This window comes from Mobula birostris, chromosome 13 (genome assembly GCF_030028105.1).
Source record: "Mobula birostris isolate sMobBir1 chromosome 13, sMobBir1.hap1, whole genome shotgun sequence".
In the NCBI taxonomy this organism is placed as follows: Eukaryota; Metazoa; Chordata; class Chondrichthyes; order Myliobatiformes; family Myliobatidae; genus Mobula; species Mobula birostris.
The window spans coordinates 58,156,067-58,174,201 of record NC_092382.1 but is presented as its reverse complement, the minus strand read 5'-3'; the positions used below and the strand labels follow the sequence as shown (position 1 = coordinate 58,174,201).

The window sequence follows — 18,135 nt, the reverse complement described above, 5'->3', positions numbered from 1 at the left end:
AGGGCTGGCGACAGAAATTAGTGATCATAATGCCATGAAATTCAAAGTAAATATGGAAAAGAGAGGTTTGGACCACGGGTTGAGATTCTAAATTGGAGAGAGGTCAATTTTGATGGTATCTGAAAGGATCTGACAAGTGTGGTTTGGGACAGGCTGTTTTCTGGCAAAGGAGTACTTGGTAAGTGGGAAAAATTTCACAAGTGAAATTTTGAATGTGTAGAGTTTGTTTGTGCCTGCCAAAATAAAAGTTGAAAGGTAACTGGTGCAGGGTACCTTGGTTTTCAAGAGATATTGAGGGCCGGGATATTTTGTTCCTCTAAATGCCTCAGACCGTTCGGAGCTACTAAGACTCATTAATGACTACAATATCATAATTCCACACCCTGAGCTCATCCGACTTTTTTTTTTTAGTCATCTTCTGTTGGTTTCTAAAAGCTTCCCAATAGTTTTTGCTCATTATTTTGCCTTCACTTTGGCTTTTATGTTGGCTTTGGCTTCTCATTTCAGCCATGGTTGTGTCCTCCTGCCTTTCCAATGCTTCCACTTCTTTGGGATGTATCGATCACTCACCTCCCCAATTGCTTCCAGAAACTCCAGCCTTTGCTGCTCCGTTGTCACTCCTACCTTTTCCCTTCCAAACAAGTTTGGCCAGCTTCTCTGTCATAGAAACATGGAGAACTTCAGTATGGAAACAGGCCATTTGGCCCATCTAGTCAATGCCAAAAAAACATTTAAGTTGTCTAATGCATCTACCTGCACCGGGACCATCGCCCTCCATACCCCTACCATCCAGGCTCCCATCCAAACGCCTTTGAAATAGTGAAAGCGAGCTCATATTCACCACTTGTGCTGACATCTCATTCCACACTCTCATGACCATTTCAGTAAAGACTTTTTCCACTAGATCCATTAAATTTTCACCTTCCGCACTTACCCTTGACCTCTGGTTGTCATCCCACCCAACCTTTGTGGAAAAAACTGCTTGCATTTACCCTATCTGTACCCTCATAATTCTGTATACTTCCGGAAAATCCTCAAAGCAATGTATAATTTCCTTGTTTATGTTTAGAACCTTTTTTAGATGTATAAGATGATGAGGGGCATTGATCGTGTGGATAGTCAGAGGTTTTTTCCCAGGGCTGAAATGGCTAACATGAGGGGGCATAGTTTTAAGGTGTTTGGAAATAGATACCGAGGGGATGTCAGGGGTAAGTTTTTTACACAGAGAGTGGTGGGTGCGTGGAGTGCGCTGCCGGCTAATTTGCATTTGATTGTTTCAGATACTGTGGGGCAGCTCAGTGGGAACAGGGAATAATACCAATGGAGAGAGTCAAACTGAGCCAGGACACAGATTGGAGATGGCAGAAATGCCCCATTCTTATAGAGACAGGAATAGCATCAGAGAATTTGATGGTCATTCCAGATACCAGCACGGCCCAGTTAGAAGATGATTTCTGTCTCCAACTTGGGTTGAACCTCACAGAACAGTGTGATTCCAGATTGCACCTTGATGATTCAAGTGATCTCATCTGAAGTGTTGTCCTAAACCCATTGATGGATTTTGTAAATCTTTTTACAGGTTAAAAATGACAAGGAACTTGTCTATGGGAATCTCAAACACAACACACCAGTTTTTCTGTCTCTGTCCAGATATTTAAGAAGTGGAGCAAGGGATTCACTCGATCATCCTTCCTGCTCAGCCTGTGGGGAGGGATTCACTCGCTCATCTGACCGACTGGCACACCCGTCATTTTACACAGGAGAGATCCCATTCATCTGCTCAGACAGTGGGAATGGATTCAGTCCCTCATTTCAACTGAAGGTACATCAGCAAGTTCACACTGGGACAAGGCCATTCATCTGTTCTGTGTGTGAGAAGGAATTCAGTCAGTCTTCCCACCTGTGGACACACCAGTCAGTTCACAGTGGGCAGATGCTGGTCATCTGCTGAATTTGTGGGGAAGGATTCACTTGGTCATCTGACCTAATGACTCACCAGCGAGTTCACACCGAGGAGCGGCCATTCACCTGCACAGTCTGTGGGAAAAGATACACTTGGTTATCTGAACTCAAGGTACATCAGAGAGCTCACACTGGAGAGAGGCCGTTCACCTGCTCAGACTGCGGGAAGGGATTCACTCAGTCATCCACCCTAGTGGCACACCAGCGAGTTCATACTGGGGAGAGGCCGTTCACCTGCTCAGTCTGTGGGAAGGGATTCACTTGGTCATCTAAGCTGAAGGTACATCGGCGAGTTCACACTGGGGAGAGGCCATTCACCTGCTCAGACTGTGGGAAGGGATTCACTTGCTCATCTCAACTCAAGGTACATCAGCGAGTTCACACTGGGGAGAGGCCGTTCATTTGCTCAGACTGTGGGAAGGGATTCACTCAGTCATCGAAATTGAAGGTACATCAGAGTGTTCACACTGGGGAGAGGCCATTCACCTGCTCGGACTGTGGGAAGGGATTCACTGAGTCATTTCATCTACTGAGACACCAGTCAGTTCACACCGGAGAGTGGCCATTCACCTGCTCTGAATGTGGGAAGGGATTCACTTGCTCATCTAAACTGAAGGTACATCAGGGAGTTCACACTGGGGAGAGTCCATTCACCTGCTCATTCTGTGGGAAGGGATTCACTTTATCATCTCAGCTACTGAGACACCAGTCAGCCCACATAGGGAAATGGCCGTTTACCTGCTCAGTCTGTGGGAAAGGATTCATTTTCTCATCTCAACTGAAGGTACATCAGCGAGTTCACACTGGGGAGAGGCCATTCACCTGTTCAGACTGTGGGAAAGGATTCTTTCAGTCATCCCACCTTCAAGAACACCGGTTCGTTCACACTGGGGAGCGGTCGTTCATCTGCTCAGTATGTGGGAAGGGATTCACTCGGTTATCTCAACTACAGAGACACCAACGAGTTCACACAGGGGAGAGGCCATTCACCTGCTCTGTGTGTGGGAAGGGATTCACTTGGTCATCTCAACTACATAAACACCAGCGAGTTCACACTAGGTAGAGGCCGATCACCTGCTCAATCTCTGGGGAGAGATTCTTTCAGCCAAATCAATCAAATGTGCATCATTGAGTTCACACTGGGGAGAGGCTGTTCACCTGTTGTGAATGTGGGAAGCAATTCACTCAGCCACCTAAGCTTATGTAACTCTCGCTTCAGCTAGCAGCTTAATATAAGGGGTGATAGCCTCCCAGCCCGGGCAAGTTACGAAATCTCGTTTGGGTGGATGCTGCGTGATGTGTCCGCTGTTACAATCAGTATCCCAAAATAAAAAAATGGTACACAATATGTGATTAAACGATTGCTCTTTATAATACTTACTTTGACTATAGGGTTAGTAAAGTAAACAAAAAAAAAAAGAAAAAGGGCCCACTCTCACCATTCGTGCCTTCTCATCCCTCCCCAGCAAAAGACCATGAAAATCTCTCTTCCAGACTCACAAGAAAGAACATTTTTGTCATTGGGTAGCCCTGCACTCCAAAACCCTGTTATCTCTAGTCATTACCTAAACATGGCTGCTTCAGAGAAACCATTACCTCAGCAGTGAAACATTGCTGAGAGGCCGTTACATTAGCAGTGAAACTTACAGCGTGTTACACTTGTGACACACTACCGGGTTCATACTGGGGAGAAAGTTTCAATAAGCTGCTTGCTGGATACTTGTCCATCACCATTGCTGAATACAATTTCGAGAATGACTATCGGTGCTGAACTCTGCAATTATTGCTGCTGGTCACCACACCCAGTTCTGCACCCTGGTCACTGGGCATGGGAAGAGTTTCTTCTGCTGCATATTCACCTTTAATGGGACTGGAGTTTAAAATTCTGGATCTGAGACAAGTAAGTCATTTCTATTTTAAACTCTGTCTCTGGTACTTAGTGAATTTATAACACACCTAGTTTACAGAAGAGAATCAGCTCAGGCTGGCTGGACCCTGCCAGTGATTCAGTTCCACGGCAGTCCTTTTAAATCCTGCCCTGTTGTTCATCTCTCGCTCTCCCACTGGTGATTGGTTCCAAACAGTCACCACTCTGTGGATGAAGAGGTTTTCTTGCATTCTCTGCAGTCTGAAGAAGTTGAGCTGACTGCAGTTCTGTCTGAGATGTTCTTCGTCCCTCTAATCTCTGGGCTGAGGAAGAATGACATTGGTTATTAACCTCCTTAATCATGACTCATTTCCACATTATGGGTCATTTTCTCTGCTTCAGAAGGGTTGTTAGAAAACACCACTGTCCTCTAAAGACTGAAAGTAGAATGGGAAACTATTAGTTGGATTTTCAATGAAGCAGGGTCAGAAGCCAGAGGCAGGTCTGCGCAGGGCAGAGTTTGGGGCTCTGGACGATGGTCAGGGTAAGAACCTATAATGAGGAGAAGGGAATCAGCAACAGGGCTTAGCAAAGAATGACAGAGTAACAACATTTGGAAGCTGATTGACAGAGAAAATCTTTCGGTTGTCTGACTGATGACACAAACAATATCTGTGGTGAGGTGCTCCTCTGGTCGAGGGACATATGTGTGTTGGGAATGGTTATATCTATTGAGTGAATTGTTCTGGCTTGCTTATCCTATAATATTATATCCGGATGATTTTATGGATGGTCCTATCTGAAATAATGTATTTATTATCATATGATTTGTAAGATTTTGACTCTAAAACTGGATCAGGCTTGAATTTATGGTACCTTTATGAAGTGATGGAGGACATTCATGAGTTTGTATTTTAAAGCAAAACTTTAGTGAATAATATTTGCCACTTTATTGTACCTCTGTAAGTAATCAGATTGAGTTAAACTTCTGCAGGATCCTGGCATGTGTGGGATTGTGTCTGCTTTCTCTTGGCATTTTCTGCACTTATTGCCTTGTTCGTTTGTATTTCACGTATTTTCGATTTTTTTTCTTTCTTTTTGTTAACCACCTTGTCCTGTATTTCTGCAAGGAACCCCTCTGTTTCTGGGAAGAGTTCTCCAACTCTCAGTCAGGTGCTCGATGCTTCCTTGTCACCATCTCATCTGCTCAGATCGTTGGGATGTCTCCCATGGAGGGTCATACTCGTTCCACTGGTTAATGTTTTCTTCCATAGTGATTATTCATTTTTCTGAGTTGTCCTCTCATTGAAGTTTTCTGGTCTGTATTTCTTATCATGATTGCATATACACACCTGGAGTGCTGAATCCTGTTTATTTTTGATGAAAATATATACTTACAAGTTTTATTTGACTGTTGTGTGATTTTTTTTTCCATGTGTGTTATTTCTCTTCTCCCTTCTGTCCAAGGTAGTGTTAATCTAAGTGGGTTTGAATATAAATAGTCTTTTCTAAAGTTCTTATTTATCTTTGTAAATTTTAATGATTGAAATGGGACCAAGATATTTTCATTAAGAAAGTCAATGTCGATACTGATGAAAGTGTTTATTGCCTTTGTTGTATTTGTTAACTATTGAGCTCTGTTTGGCAGGTTTTTGTTCAGGTCTATAAAGAGTAAAAGAGAGGGGAGAGTTGATATTGTACCGCTGGAAGATGATGCTGGAGAGTCAGTAATAGAGCAAAGAAATAGCGGCCGAGTGTAATGAGTATTTTGTGTCAGTCTTCACTGTGTAAAACACGAGCAGTATAAGACAATAAGGCATAGGAGCAGAATTAGGCCATTCAGCCCCACCGAGTCTGCTCCGCTGTTCTATCACGGCTGATCCCAGTTCTCACTCAGCCCCATGCACCTGCCTCCTCGGCATATCCTGCAATGCCCTGACTGATCAGCAAACTACTAGCTTCTGCCTTAAATGTACCCACAGACTTGGCCCCCACTGCCATCTGTGTCAGAGAATTCCACAGATTCACTGCTCTCTGACTAAATAAAATCCTCCTTAACTACTCTAATAGGTCACTTCTCAGTTTTGAGGCTGTGCCCTCTGTTATGGCTACCCCCACCATACAAAAAGTCCTTTCTTCATCCACCCTATCCAGACCTTTCCACATTCGGTGGGTTTCAGTGAGATTTACCCCCCATCATCTGCATTTATTAAACATAAGTCATTGCAGGAGTACAGGCCCAAGGCTGGCAAATGCTCCTCATATCTTAACCCCTTCATTTCCGGAATCATCTTCTTCAGTATCCTCTGGACTCTCTCCAATAACAACACACCTTTTCTGAGATATGGGTCCAAAATATTCTAAGTGCAGCCTAAGTTGTGCCTTATAAATTATCAGCATTATCTCCTTGCTTATATTTTCTACTTCACTTTAAATGCCAGCATTGCATTTGCCTTCTTTACCACAGACTCAACCTGTAAATTAACCTTCTGGGAGTCTTGACCCAAGGACTCATATTTCCTTCTGTACTTCTGTTGTTTGAACCTTCTCCCCAATCAGATAATAATTCACTATTAGCAACAGGTTAATATGCTCCTCCCTCACAAATTGCAGTAGGAATTCAATCATATTATGATCACTGCCTTCTAATGATTCCTTTACATTAACCACATCTTACACAACATGCAATCTAAGATAGCAGTTCCCCGAGTAGGCTCAAACATCAGCTGCTCTAAAAAGCCATTTTGTAAGCATTCACTGCATACCCTCCTTGCGATCTCACACTAGTCTGACTTTCCCAATTTTCCTGAGGACTGAAGTCACGCACTACAATTGTGTCATTAAATTTATTACATAAATGCCAAACATTCGGGAGTATCTGGGGCAGAAGTGAGGAGACATGCTTTTACCAAGGAGAGAAGGTGTTTTGGAAGCTAAAAGGCCTGAATGTAGATAAGATTCCTGGACCAGAAGGTGAACGCCCCAGGGTTCAGAAAGAGGTAACTGAAGAGATTGGGAAGGCATTAGAGTCATAGAACACCACAACACAGGAAAATGCCATTCGGCCAATCTAGTCTGTGCCAAAGCTGCCGAGTTCCAACAACTTCCAACTGGACCATGGCCCTCCATATCCTTCTCATCCATGGACCAAAGCAAACTTCTCTTAAAGGTTGAAATCAACCCTACCATTTGCTCTGGCAGCTCGTTGCACACTCTCCCCGCCTCTGAACAAATAATTTCCCCCTTAGTTTTCTCTTAAAGTAATGAGTAATTATCTATACGAATTACTAGATTTTGGAACAGTTCTGGCAGACCAGAAAGTTGCAAATGTCACTCCACTCATTAAGAAGAGCGGGAGGAAGAAGAAAGAAAATTATAGGTCTGTTAGTCTGATCTCAGTGGTCAGGAATATGTTTGAGTGTATTAAGTGTGAAATTTTTGGGCACTGTAATTGGGGACGAATGATGATGGCAGTTATATACAGGACAAGGTCAGCAAGATTCCTTTAGAGGAAATCGTGTCTGACAAATCTCTTGGAATACTTTGAGGAAATAACAGGCAAGATAGATAAAGCAGAGACGGCGCATGTTGGTTGCTCAGACTTTCAGATGATCTTTAACAAGGTACCCCATGCAAGGCTTATTGAGAAAGTAAGGAGACAGGGGATCCAACAGGACATTGCTTTGTGGACTCAGAACTAGCTTGCCCACAGAAGACAAAGAGTGGTTGTAGATGGGTCATATTCTGCATGGAGGTTGATGACCAGTGGTGTGACTCAGGGATCTGTTCTGGGACCCCAAATCTTCGGGATTTTTATAAACGATCTGGATGAGCAAGTGGAGGGATGAGTTAGTAAATTTACTGATAACACAAAGGTTGGGGGTGTTGTGGATAGTGTGGAGGACTGTCAGAGGTTACAGCAGGATATTGATAGGATGCAAAACTGGGCTGAGAAGTGGTAAATGGAGTTCAACACAAATAAATGTGAGATAGTTCATTTTGTTAGGCCAAATATGATGGCAGAATATACTATTAATGGTAAGACTCTTGGCAATGTGGAGGATCACAGGGATCTTGACGCCGAGTCCATAGGACACTCAAAGCTGCTATGCACATTGACTCTGTGGTAAAGAAGACGTACAGTGCCTTGGCCTTCTGTGGGATTGAATTTAGGAGCCAAAAGGTAATGTTGGAGGTTTATAGGATCCTGAATAGACCCCACTTGGAGTGCTGTGCTCAGTTCTGGTCACCTCACTACAGGAAGGATGTGGAAACCATAGAAAGGGTGCAAGGATGTTGCCTGGATTGGGCAGCATGCCTAATGGGAATAGGTTGAGTGACCTCTGCCTTTTCACCTTGGAGCGACAGAGGATGAGAAGTGACCTGATAGAGGTGTATAAAATGAGAAGCATTGATCGTGTGGAGAGACAGAGGCTTTTCCGAGGGCTGAAATGGCTGTCTCAAGAGGACACAGGTTTAAGCTGGAGGATGAGAGGTGACCTGATAGGGGTGTACAAGATGATGAGAGGCATTGATCTTGTAGATTGTCAGAGGCTTTTCCGAGTGCTGAAATGGCTGCCACAAGAGGACACAGGTTTAAGGTGCTGGGGAGCAGGTACAGAAGAGATTGTCAGGGGTAAGTTTTTTACACACAGACTGGTGAGTGCATGGAATGGGCTGCCAGCAACGGTGGTGGAGACGGATACAATGGGGTCTTTTAAGAGACTCCTGGGCATGGAGTTTAGAAAAATAGAGGGTAGCCCCAGGTGATTTCTAAAATAAGGACATGTTCGGCACAGCATTACGGGCAAAAGGGCCTCTATTCTGCTGTAGTTTTTCTATGTTTCTAATTTCCATTCATATTTCTCTGTCCTCACTGACAGGAACATTGAAACAGCAGGAGGTGGCCATTCAGCCCCTCTAACCATCAACAAGATGACGGCGGCTCTCCCATCTCAGCCATGTGTTTCTGTCCGATCCTCATTTCCTCGAACCCTTCAGTCTCCACACATCTGCCCATCTCTATTTTATGTGAGGACGATCACTGAGTCCTCACTGCCCTCTGTGGTGGGGATTACAGAAATTCACCACCCTCGGAGTGGAGACATTTCCCCTCATCTCAGTCCCGGACAGTCCACCCCCTTTTTCAGAGACTGGGATCCCTGGTTCAACCGGTAATGATGTTGTGCATTTCAATGTGTTCACCTCTCAGTCCTCGATTCTCTAAATGAAAGGGTTATCACATTTGATCTTTCTTCATATGATGACCCACCGTCCAGGGATCAGTCTGGTGAATCTTCATTGCACTCTCTATAACAAATACTCTCTAACCTCTTTGTTAACCCTCTATGGAATTAATTTCCATCTTGTGCAGCCCCGTGTTGCCCCAACCACTCACCTCCCACCCCTGTCACTATTTCCACCTTCCCACCTCCCCCTCACCTGGACCCACCTCTCACTCCCCAGCTCTTGCCCCATCCCCACCCCTCACCTCTTTTCTCTGACTATTTCCCGTCCACTCTCAGTCCAGAGGGAGGGTCTCGGCCCGAAATGTTGACGGTCCATTTCCCTCCACAGATGCTGCCCGACCCACTGAGTTCCTCTGGCAGCTTGTTCTTTGGTCTGTATAACCCGTGTTAGTGTGGGGAGCGGGATTTTACACCATATTCCCGGTACAATCTCAACAAAACACAAATAATTGTCACTTTGCCCGGACCATTGGCCCCGCTTGCAGGGCAACAGTCTGCCGGTGTTTGCCCCCCAATGTGGTGAATCGCCACCACCGTGGGCTCAGACATTTCCACAGATGAGCCCCTCCTGTCCCCACCGGGACAAACATCCTGTCCGCCCCCTCTCTCACCGTCTTCATCCTCTCCCTCCCCGGGGAACCGGCATCAAACCGACGGGCCGAGCGGTCTCCTCCTACCTCTCAGCGATACATCAGACTCCGGCCGCAGGAGACGCTTCACAAACGCCCCAACTTCCCTCGGAGGGAAATGGAAATAAATCAGAAAGCGGACATTTACTTTGGGATTTGTTCCGGTTTAAAGCCAGAACTGCGGCAGGGGACAGGGGTAACGCCCTCTCGGCTGGTCCGCCTCCACTATTGGTTGTAACCAGTGATTGACATCGCTTCGCACCAATGGCTCTGCAATCAGTCCAATTCCTCGGTTGACTGTTCGGGGGCGGGGGCGTAGCTCGAGCTCAGTCGCCGTTAAACCGAAAAAGCTCGAGCACAGCAGCGCGTGTGTGACGTAAGGCACCGTGCTTGTGACAGCAGATGCAGATACGGGGAGATCATGGGTGACGTCAGGCGCGTGCGGAGGGGCTGCTGGGTGACGTCAGGTGCGTGGGGGGGCTGATGTGTGACGTCACGTGAGGGGGAGCGCTTCAATTTTAAAACAGCTTTTGTTGGGTCCGATCTGGAACAACAAAATTAAATTCGGGTTTCATCGGGAGCGGATCCGGTGTTGTGAGATGTGTCCGGCTGTGCCGTGTTGTTGGTGGAGTGGGCAGCGGGGTGTTTGTCTCCGGGCTCTCCTCAGCCCCGGTTTTCACTTTGCGACCGAGCCCGGGCCGTGGATCAATTCCTTGTGGTTCTGCAGGGGGTTTGGGGCGAAGGGACAGTCTGTCTGTCTGTCTGTCTGTGTGGGTCGGGGTTATGAGTGGGTGTGGGTGTGGGTCCCGGGACAAATTAACTTGTAAACACCGGACCATCTGGTGAATTGGATCAGATAGCTTCGCTCGCCTGTCCTTTCAGGAAACAACAATTCTCTCTTCATATTAATGACTGTCTAAACTTGCTGTGAACAAGATTATGTGTTACAAGATTGTGAGTTACAGAGTCTAGGACAGCTGTCACCGTCATGGGCTGCGAGTGCAGACAGGGATTGGGGTCACTGAGCTGTGCATCAGAGAAGGACACGGGTTTGTACAGCCTCCTGTGAGGTAGAAATGTCCACACGGTGAATTCGGATCTGCTGGCACATCGGGAGTCTGAAAGGGAAAGGGAATAGGGAAGGGGCTGAGCAGAGAGTTTTAACAGGGGTGGAGGGGTACAGGAGCTGTCTGATAGATCGTTTTAATTGTTTTTTATAATCTCACAGATGGTGACTGAGGACGAAGCTTGTTGACGGAAGATACCCGGAGGCGAGCAGCTCAGACACGGGATCAGGAATTGAATTGAATTGACTTTATTTCTTACATCCATCAGGAGTAAAAATCTTTACATTACGTCTCCATCTAAATGTGCAACGTGCAATCATAGTAATTTATAATAGTTTATAATAAATAAAACAGACAATGTAATATAGAGTACACTCAAATCAATGTGAGTTCATCAGCCTGACGGCCTGGTGGAAGAAGCTGTCCCGGAGCCTGTTGGTCCTGGCTTTTATGTTGCTGTACCGCTTCCCGTATGGTATCAGGAGAGTGACAGTGATGTGATTTCCTGTGTCACGGGTACAGACAGTCATCTCAAGTGAGGAGTTTGTGTGGAGATGCAGCTTCCCTGGAGATGGAGGAAAGAGGACACTTTGTAATGTTGTGAAGGGACCTGTCTCCACCACCACCTCGGGCAGTGTGTTCCAGATTTCAGCTACGCTCTGAGTGAAACATCACTTCCTCAGATCCCTCTAAACCTCTTCGTCCTCTGTTTAAATCTGTGCCCTCTGATCAGTGACACCTCTGTCCCAGGATCGTGGCCGACATGGGCATCAGTGAGGCCTTTGACAAGGTTCAGCATGGTAAGTTGCTGTGGAAAGTTAGATCACATGGGATCCAGGGAGAGCTGGCTAACTGGATGCACAGTTGTCTTGATGGTAGGAAGCAGAGAGTGATGGTGGGAGGCTGTTTATTGGACTCAAGGCCCGTGCCTAGTGATATTCCCCAGGGTTACACCCCATTGCTATCATTATTCATTGATATTTAATTTTATTTGCATTTACACAGTTTGTTGAATTCTATGCTCTACTTGATCTTTCACTGATCCTGTTACTATTCTATAGATTTGCTAAGTGTTCCTGTTGGATAAATGACCTCAGGGTTGTATGTGGTGACATATGTACTCTGATAATAAAATTCGTTTTGAACTTTGAACATTGCTACTTGTCATCTAAATCAATAATTTGGTTGAGAACTACAGGGTATGGATAGTAGGTTTGCAGCAAGTAAATTCAAACAAGTACCTTTTCTGAAAGATATTAAGTATAAACTCTCTGCTCTGTTTCCCTCTCCGCACTCGACCACCCCCTCCCCTTATTGCCTCCCTCTCTGCCCCGTCCGCCCTCTCAGCCCCACATTAGAGATAAGTTCAGTGTCGGCATTGACTAGAAGGGCCAAAGGGCCTGTTTCAGTGCAGCTGGGCTCTGTGACTCTAATAATATTCTGATTTGTAATTTCCACAGTCACTGCTTTGCTGCCAATGGCTGAACCCAGAAATTTACACAAACAAGAATTGAAAGACTCTTAGCTGGCTACAGAAAGCGTTTACAAGCTGTGATATTTGCTAAAGGGTGTGTTACTAAGTACTGACCATGCAGGGTGCCCAAACATTTGCGTCGGGCCCTTTTCCTTTTTTGTTATTTTCAAACTGTAAAAGATGGAAATAAAAAAGTAATCTTGCATAAGATATTAAAGAAATGTGTCATATTTAACTTCATGCCTTTTGGAAATCAGGTCATCTTTTACTCACTTAGCTATTCACAGTAACAGAAATTTTGACCAGGGGTGCCCAAACTTTTGCACGCCACTGTATATATCCTGTGCCTTCCGAATTGCTGCCAGAAATTACTGCCATTGCTGCTCTGTTTTCATCCTTGCCCATGTTCTTTTCAAATCAATTTTGACCAATTTTTCTTTCATGCCTCTCTAATTCTCTTTATTTCACATCTGACTTTAGCTTCTCCTTCTCTAATGTCAGGGTGAATTTGATCGTATTAAGATCACTTGCCCCTAAGGTTTCTTTGAACAAAAGTGACCTAATTAATTCCGGTTCATTACAACACCCAATCCAGAATAGCTGATCCCCAAGTGGTCTCAACCATGAACTGCTCTAAAAAAGCATCTTGTAGGCATTCGAGGAATTCCTCCTCTTGAGACCAACACCATCCTAATTTTCCTAATCACCTGCATGACAATCCCCCATGACTATTGTAACATTGCCCTTTTGGCACACATTTTCTAACTTCCATTGTAACTTGTGGACCACATACTTACTACTGTTTGGAGGTCTCTGTACAATTCCCATCAGGGATTTTTTTTTTTTTTTTTTTACATGTGCTGTTCCTTAATTCTATCCACAGATTCCACACATTCCAACCTTATGCCAACTCTTTCTACTGATTCTATTTACTATTTTACCAACACAGCCACACATCCCACCACCAGCTTGTTCTTTCAAGAAGCATGTAAGTATCTGGGAAACAAGTGGACGTGCAGATGCTAGAAATCTAGAGAACTACACACAAAGTGCTGAAGGATCTCAGCACGTCAGGCAGCATCTATGGATGGGAATCAACATTTCCAGCCAAGACCCTTCAGCGGGACTCTTGACACCCACGTATCTGGAATATCAACAAGCAAAGAAAATAGAAAGTAGTGCGAAATAGGGAGAACCTTTGTCAAAATTTAGTTCAAGACTTAAAAAAACCTGCCAAACAGAGCTCAATAGTTAACAAATACAACAAAGGCAATAAACACTTTCATCAATACCGACATTGACTTTTTTATATATAAAAATATCTTTGTCCCATTTCAATCAGTAAAATTAAGAAAGATCCAGAACTGAAATGACAGCTTTAGAAAAGACTATTTACACTCAGACTCAGTTAGATTAACACTACCTCGGACAGGAGGAGGAAGGGGAATAACACACATGGAAAAAAAATCACACAAGTCAGATAAAACTTCTAAGTATATATTTTCATCAAAAATGAACAGTATTCATTGCTCCATGTGTGTATATGCAATCGTGGTAAGAAATACAGACCAGAAAACTTAAATGAGAGGCTAACTCAGAAATGAATCATCACTATGGAAGAAAACATTAACCAGTGGAATGAGTACGACCCTCCATGGGAGAAATCCCAATGACCTGAGCAGACAAGATGTTGACAAGGTAGCATCGAGCACCTGACTGGGAGTTGGAGACCTCTTCCCAGAAACAGAGGGGTTCCTTGCAGAAATATAGGACAAGGTGGTCAACAATATGAAAAAAAATCGAAAATACATGAAATACAAACAAACAAGGCAATAAATACAGAAAATGCCGAGAGAAACCAGACACTATCCAACACATTCCAGGATCCTGCAGCAGTTTAACTCAATCTGATTACTTATGCAGGTACAATCAAGTGGCAAATATATTTCACCAAAATCTTGCTTTAACACACAAACTTATGAATGACAACCGTAACTTCATTAAGGCACTATAAATTCAGGCCTGATCCAGATAGGGACAGTATCTCACAATTTACATGATAATCAATACATTATTACAGATAGGATAATCTAAAATAACCGTCCAGATATATTATTACTGGAACAACTCCCTCAATAGATAAAATCATCCCAACACATACATGTTTCAGCGTTGGTACATCAATCTGATGGCCTGGTGGAAGAAGCTGTCCCGGAGCCTGTTGGTCCTGGCTTTTATGTTGCGGTACCGCTTCCCGGATGGTATCAGGAGAGTGACAGTGATGTGATTCCCTGTGTCACGGGTACAGACAGTCATCTCAAGTGAGGAGTTTGTGTGGAGATGCAGCTTCCCTGGAGATGGAGGAAAGAGGACACACCAACAGGTGGAACCAGCTGTGGGAAGACATGGTTTGTCAGGTCTGACGATGAGCTGAATGTACCATAACCTTGAGACTGAATCAGAAAACCATTCTGAGGGTATTTGAAATGTCAGAAGCAGGGGAGATGTGATCACATGTGCAGAGGGCAGGGGTTGTGTCTCCATCAGACCCTCAGTGAAATGGTTCAAGTTACAATGTGCAGGGCTGAAAGCACAGTGTTTGGGGCCGGATTTAGTCACTGATTCTGACACAGTGAGAGGGTTAGTTCTGCCGTAAGGAGGAAACATTAATGGAGAAAGAGACAGGAACTTCATCAATTCTACACGGGTCCCATTTATCAGCACTTGGCTCTTAGCCGACTGTATCTCAGCAGTTTCTTTCTTTTTTCTTTTCAAATCTTTTTATTATTATTATATTATTCAAAAATAATACGAGTACATCAAATTAAGCAACACAATGTCGAGAGGAAAAAAATTTAAACAGTACAATTCCAAATTCAAATACTTTAGGTCAACTGCCCACTCTCAGTGATTTTAACCGTGGCTTTTGGTGTTCCATTCACGGTGCCACATCTCTCCATCTTCTTTACCACATCCATTCCTTCTACCACAGATCCAAACACAACATGTTTCCCATCCAACCAGCTGCTCCCTGTGATGCATATGAAGAACTGGGAACCATTTGTATTTGGTCCAGCATTGGCCATGGACAGGATGCCTGGCCCCGTGTGCTTCAGCTGAAAATTCTCATCTATAAACTTCTCCCCATAGATGGACTTGCCTCCAGTGCCGTCATGTTTTGTGAAGTCGCCACCCTGGCACATGAAGCCAGGAATGATTCTGTGGAACGTTGAGCCTTTGTAACCGAAACCCTTCTCGCCTGTGCATAATGCACGGAAGTTTTCTGCAGTCTTTGGGACAATATCTGGTCTTAGCTCCATCACTAGGCGACCCTGGGGTTTATCCCGAATAGAGATGTCCATAAAAACCTTGGGGTTTTTGCCGGCCATGGTTCTGCAGTTTCCGAGGTCGGAGAAAAACGCAAGCGGCAAGCTGTACACTGCCTTTGTCACTGTGCGACGATGCAGCCAAAAAGCGGAGAAGCGATACCCACAACTGTCCGGACCTTTTCGGATCCTGCTAGTCTTCCCTCTATTAAGTTAGACCGACTGTCTACAGGACACCGATTTATCCTACTTCTATCCAACGTTTGAAGTAGGTTTGGTGTAATTTCTCTCAATCTTTGACAGAAGTTGTCTTTTTCTCCCTCGTCGCGAAAGCTCTTTTGGAATATAGCTGATCGTGTAAAATAGCTGATATTTCACCAACCAAATGAGAGAGGCGGACCTGGTTTGTATGAATACTCCTCCTCTCAGCTGATAGTCCTGTCGAACTGTTCCGCCCGCCCTCTCTAGCGTCTGATGTCAGTGCAAGCACTCATTTAAGGAGGTATTTCTTAACTTACAGCAAAAGTCTGGAGGAAGAAACGCCCCACGAGAAGGGTGCACCATCTGTGGAGAATTCCCAAGGAAGTTAGGATGCTATATCTTTGAAATAATATACGTTGTAATGTGGATTAATTAATTGATGGTTTTTGAGGCTCATTGTAAAATTGGGAATGAGAAGGTACAGATTCTAAATAATGAAAGTAATAACAGATTGCAAAGGTCTGTAGGGAGAGAGAATTTTTTTATTTTTATCAGTGAAAAAGTACAGGACAAATTTGTATCTTTACAAATGAGTGGCATTTGTGGATGCATTGTGGATGCATTGGTTGTAATCTGAGGAGACCGGATGTATGTTCTCAAATTTGTTGAAAATATAAAGATAAGTGGCTTATCAGGTGATGCAGAGCACACAAGAGCCTGCAACGTGATGAGCACAGGTTAAGTGGATGAGCAGGAAAGTGGCCTTTGAAATATAATATAGAACAAAATATGAAGTTGCCTGCCTGCTCTGGAAAGAAGAAAGACAAACCTGATTGTTAAATAGAGAGGTGTTTAGAGAATGTTGCAGTGCAAACTCAATCTCTAGCACACAAAAAGGGTGTGTAGGTTAAACAAATATGCAGAAAGGCCAATGGAATTTTGGCCTTTATTGTAAGGGTTATGGAATACAAGGGTAAGGATATTTTGTAGCAACTTTATTGGGAGCTCGTGAGACAACACCTGGCGTTCTGTGTACAGTTTAGATCTCGTCTTTAATAAAGGACATACTTGAATCAGGGGATTCACATATGGGGGCGAGGGGTGAGCGTGTAGGGAACAATGAGAAGTGATCTTACTGAAGCAAGATTCTGAGGGTGTTGTCAGACAAGATGCTGAGACGATGTTTCTCCAAGTGAGGATATCGAGAAAATGGAATATAGTTTGAGTAATTGGTTTCCCATTGATCAGGAGATGAAGACGAATTTCTTCTGCAGGTTGTGATCCTTTGGAATTCTCCACGTTAAGAGTTATGGTACAGCCATAGAATATACAATATATTGTAGGCATATGAACTACTTGGAAATCTACAGGTGCAGAGGGAGAGTTGGAAAGTGGTGTTGAGGCCAAAACCAGATCAATAATGATCTTATTGCATGGGGAAGCAGGGATGAAGAGCCATTTGGCTCATGCTCTGTTTCTGATGCATTTAACTCAATGGATCATTCAGAAGTTTTGCAATGTACACAACTGTTTTGTATTTGATCATAGGGTACAATTGGCACGTTGGAGAATCCATCTACTTGGGCACCTGAGTGAAATGAGGCCTGGGATTTGGGATTAAATTTGAGCATGATGTAAAATGACATTATTTCAGACAATATTAATGATTTGCGAACTGATCCCAAGTTCAGCCTTTGATTAATGTGATCTGCCTTCCCACAGAGCCTGACGTGGGGATGCCCGAGGCAGATGCTGATGGGTTTTTCCAGCAGCTGATAGCAGGAGTGGTAAGTGCTCCTCATCATTTATCCCTTTGTTTTAAGTGAGTGTTTATGACGTGCAGCAGCAGTTTTCTCTATTTCGACGTGCATTACTGAGCATGATCATAGATGGATTGACCTGCCCATGTTTGCTCTCGAAGAGCTTTGTCTGCCAGAATTGAACTAGCACTATAACCAGCAGTAAGGAGGTTAACAGTGCTTTGTCCCAATTTTCAAATGAGATCAATTTTGGAGCTCACCATAGTTCCCTTTGACAGTAAAATGCTGTTCATGGATGGGTGACCTCCCAAAGCATCTTCAGAAGTTTCATCATTCTTCCAGGCCAGCCTTAATACTCAACTTTCATATCGGCACTGGAAGTCTAGTCTGCACCCAGATTAAGTCACAAAATATTCTCTGAACCGATTGTCCAGCAATTGTATCTGACTTATTAGTGTCACTAATTCTGCCAGAAATCTGTTCCATTTCTACGATTGATATTTTGTGGGCTTGGAGAATTAGAAAAAGATGTAAATTCAGAATACCTGATTTATATTTGTCTTTGCCTACTTTCAGGAATATCTTCACAGCAATGGAATT

The 18,135-nt window shown here is 44.1% G+C and overlaps 1 protein-coding gene across 1 annotated transcript; it reads right to left on the bottom strand.

The window, feature by feature from the left end:
- Positions 1-13,761: 13,761 nt before the first annotated feature.
- LOC140206870 (peptidyl-prolyl cis-trans isomerase-like) lies at positions 13,762-15,659 on the bottom strand. The gene has a single exon (XM_072275135.1). The coding sequence runs from the start codon at positions 15,635-15,637 to the stop codon at positions 15,134-15,136; it is 504 nt and encodes a 167-aa protein (XP_072131236.1). The 5' UTR covers positions 15,638-15,659; the 3' UTR covers positions 13,762-15,133.
- Positions 15,660-18,135: the final 2,476 nt, after the last annotated feature.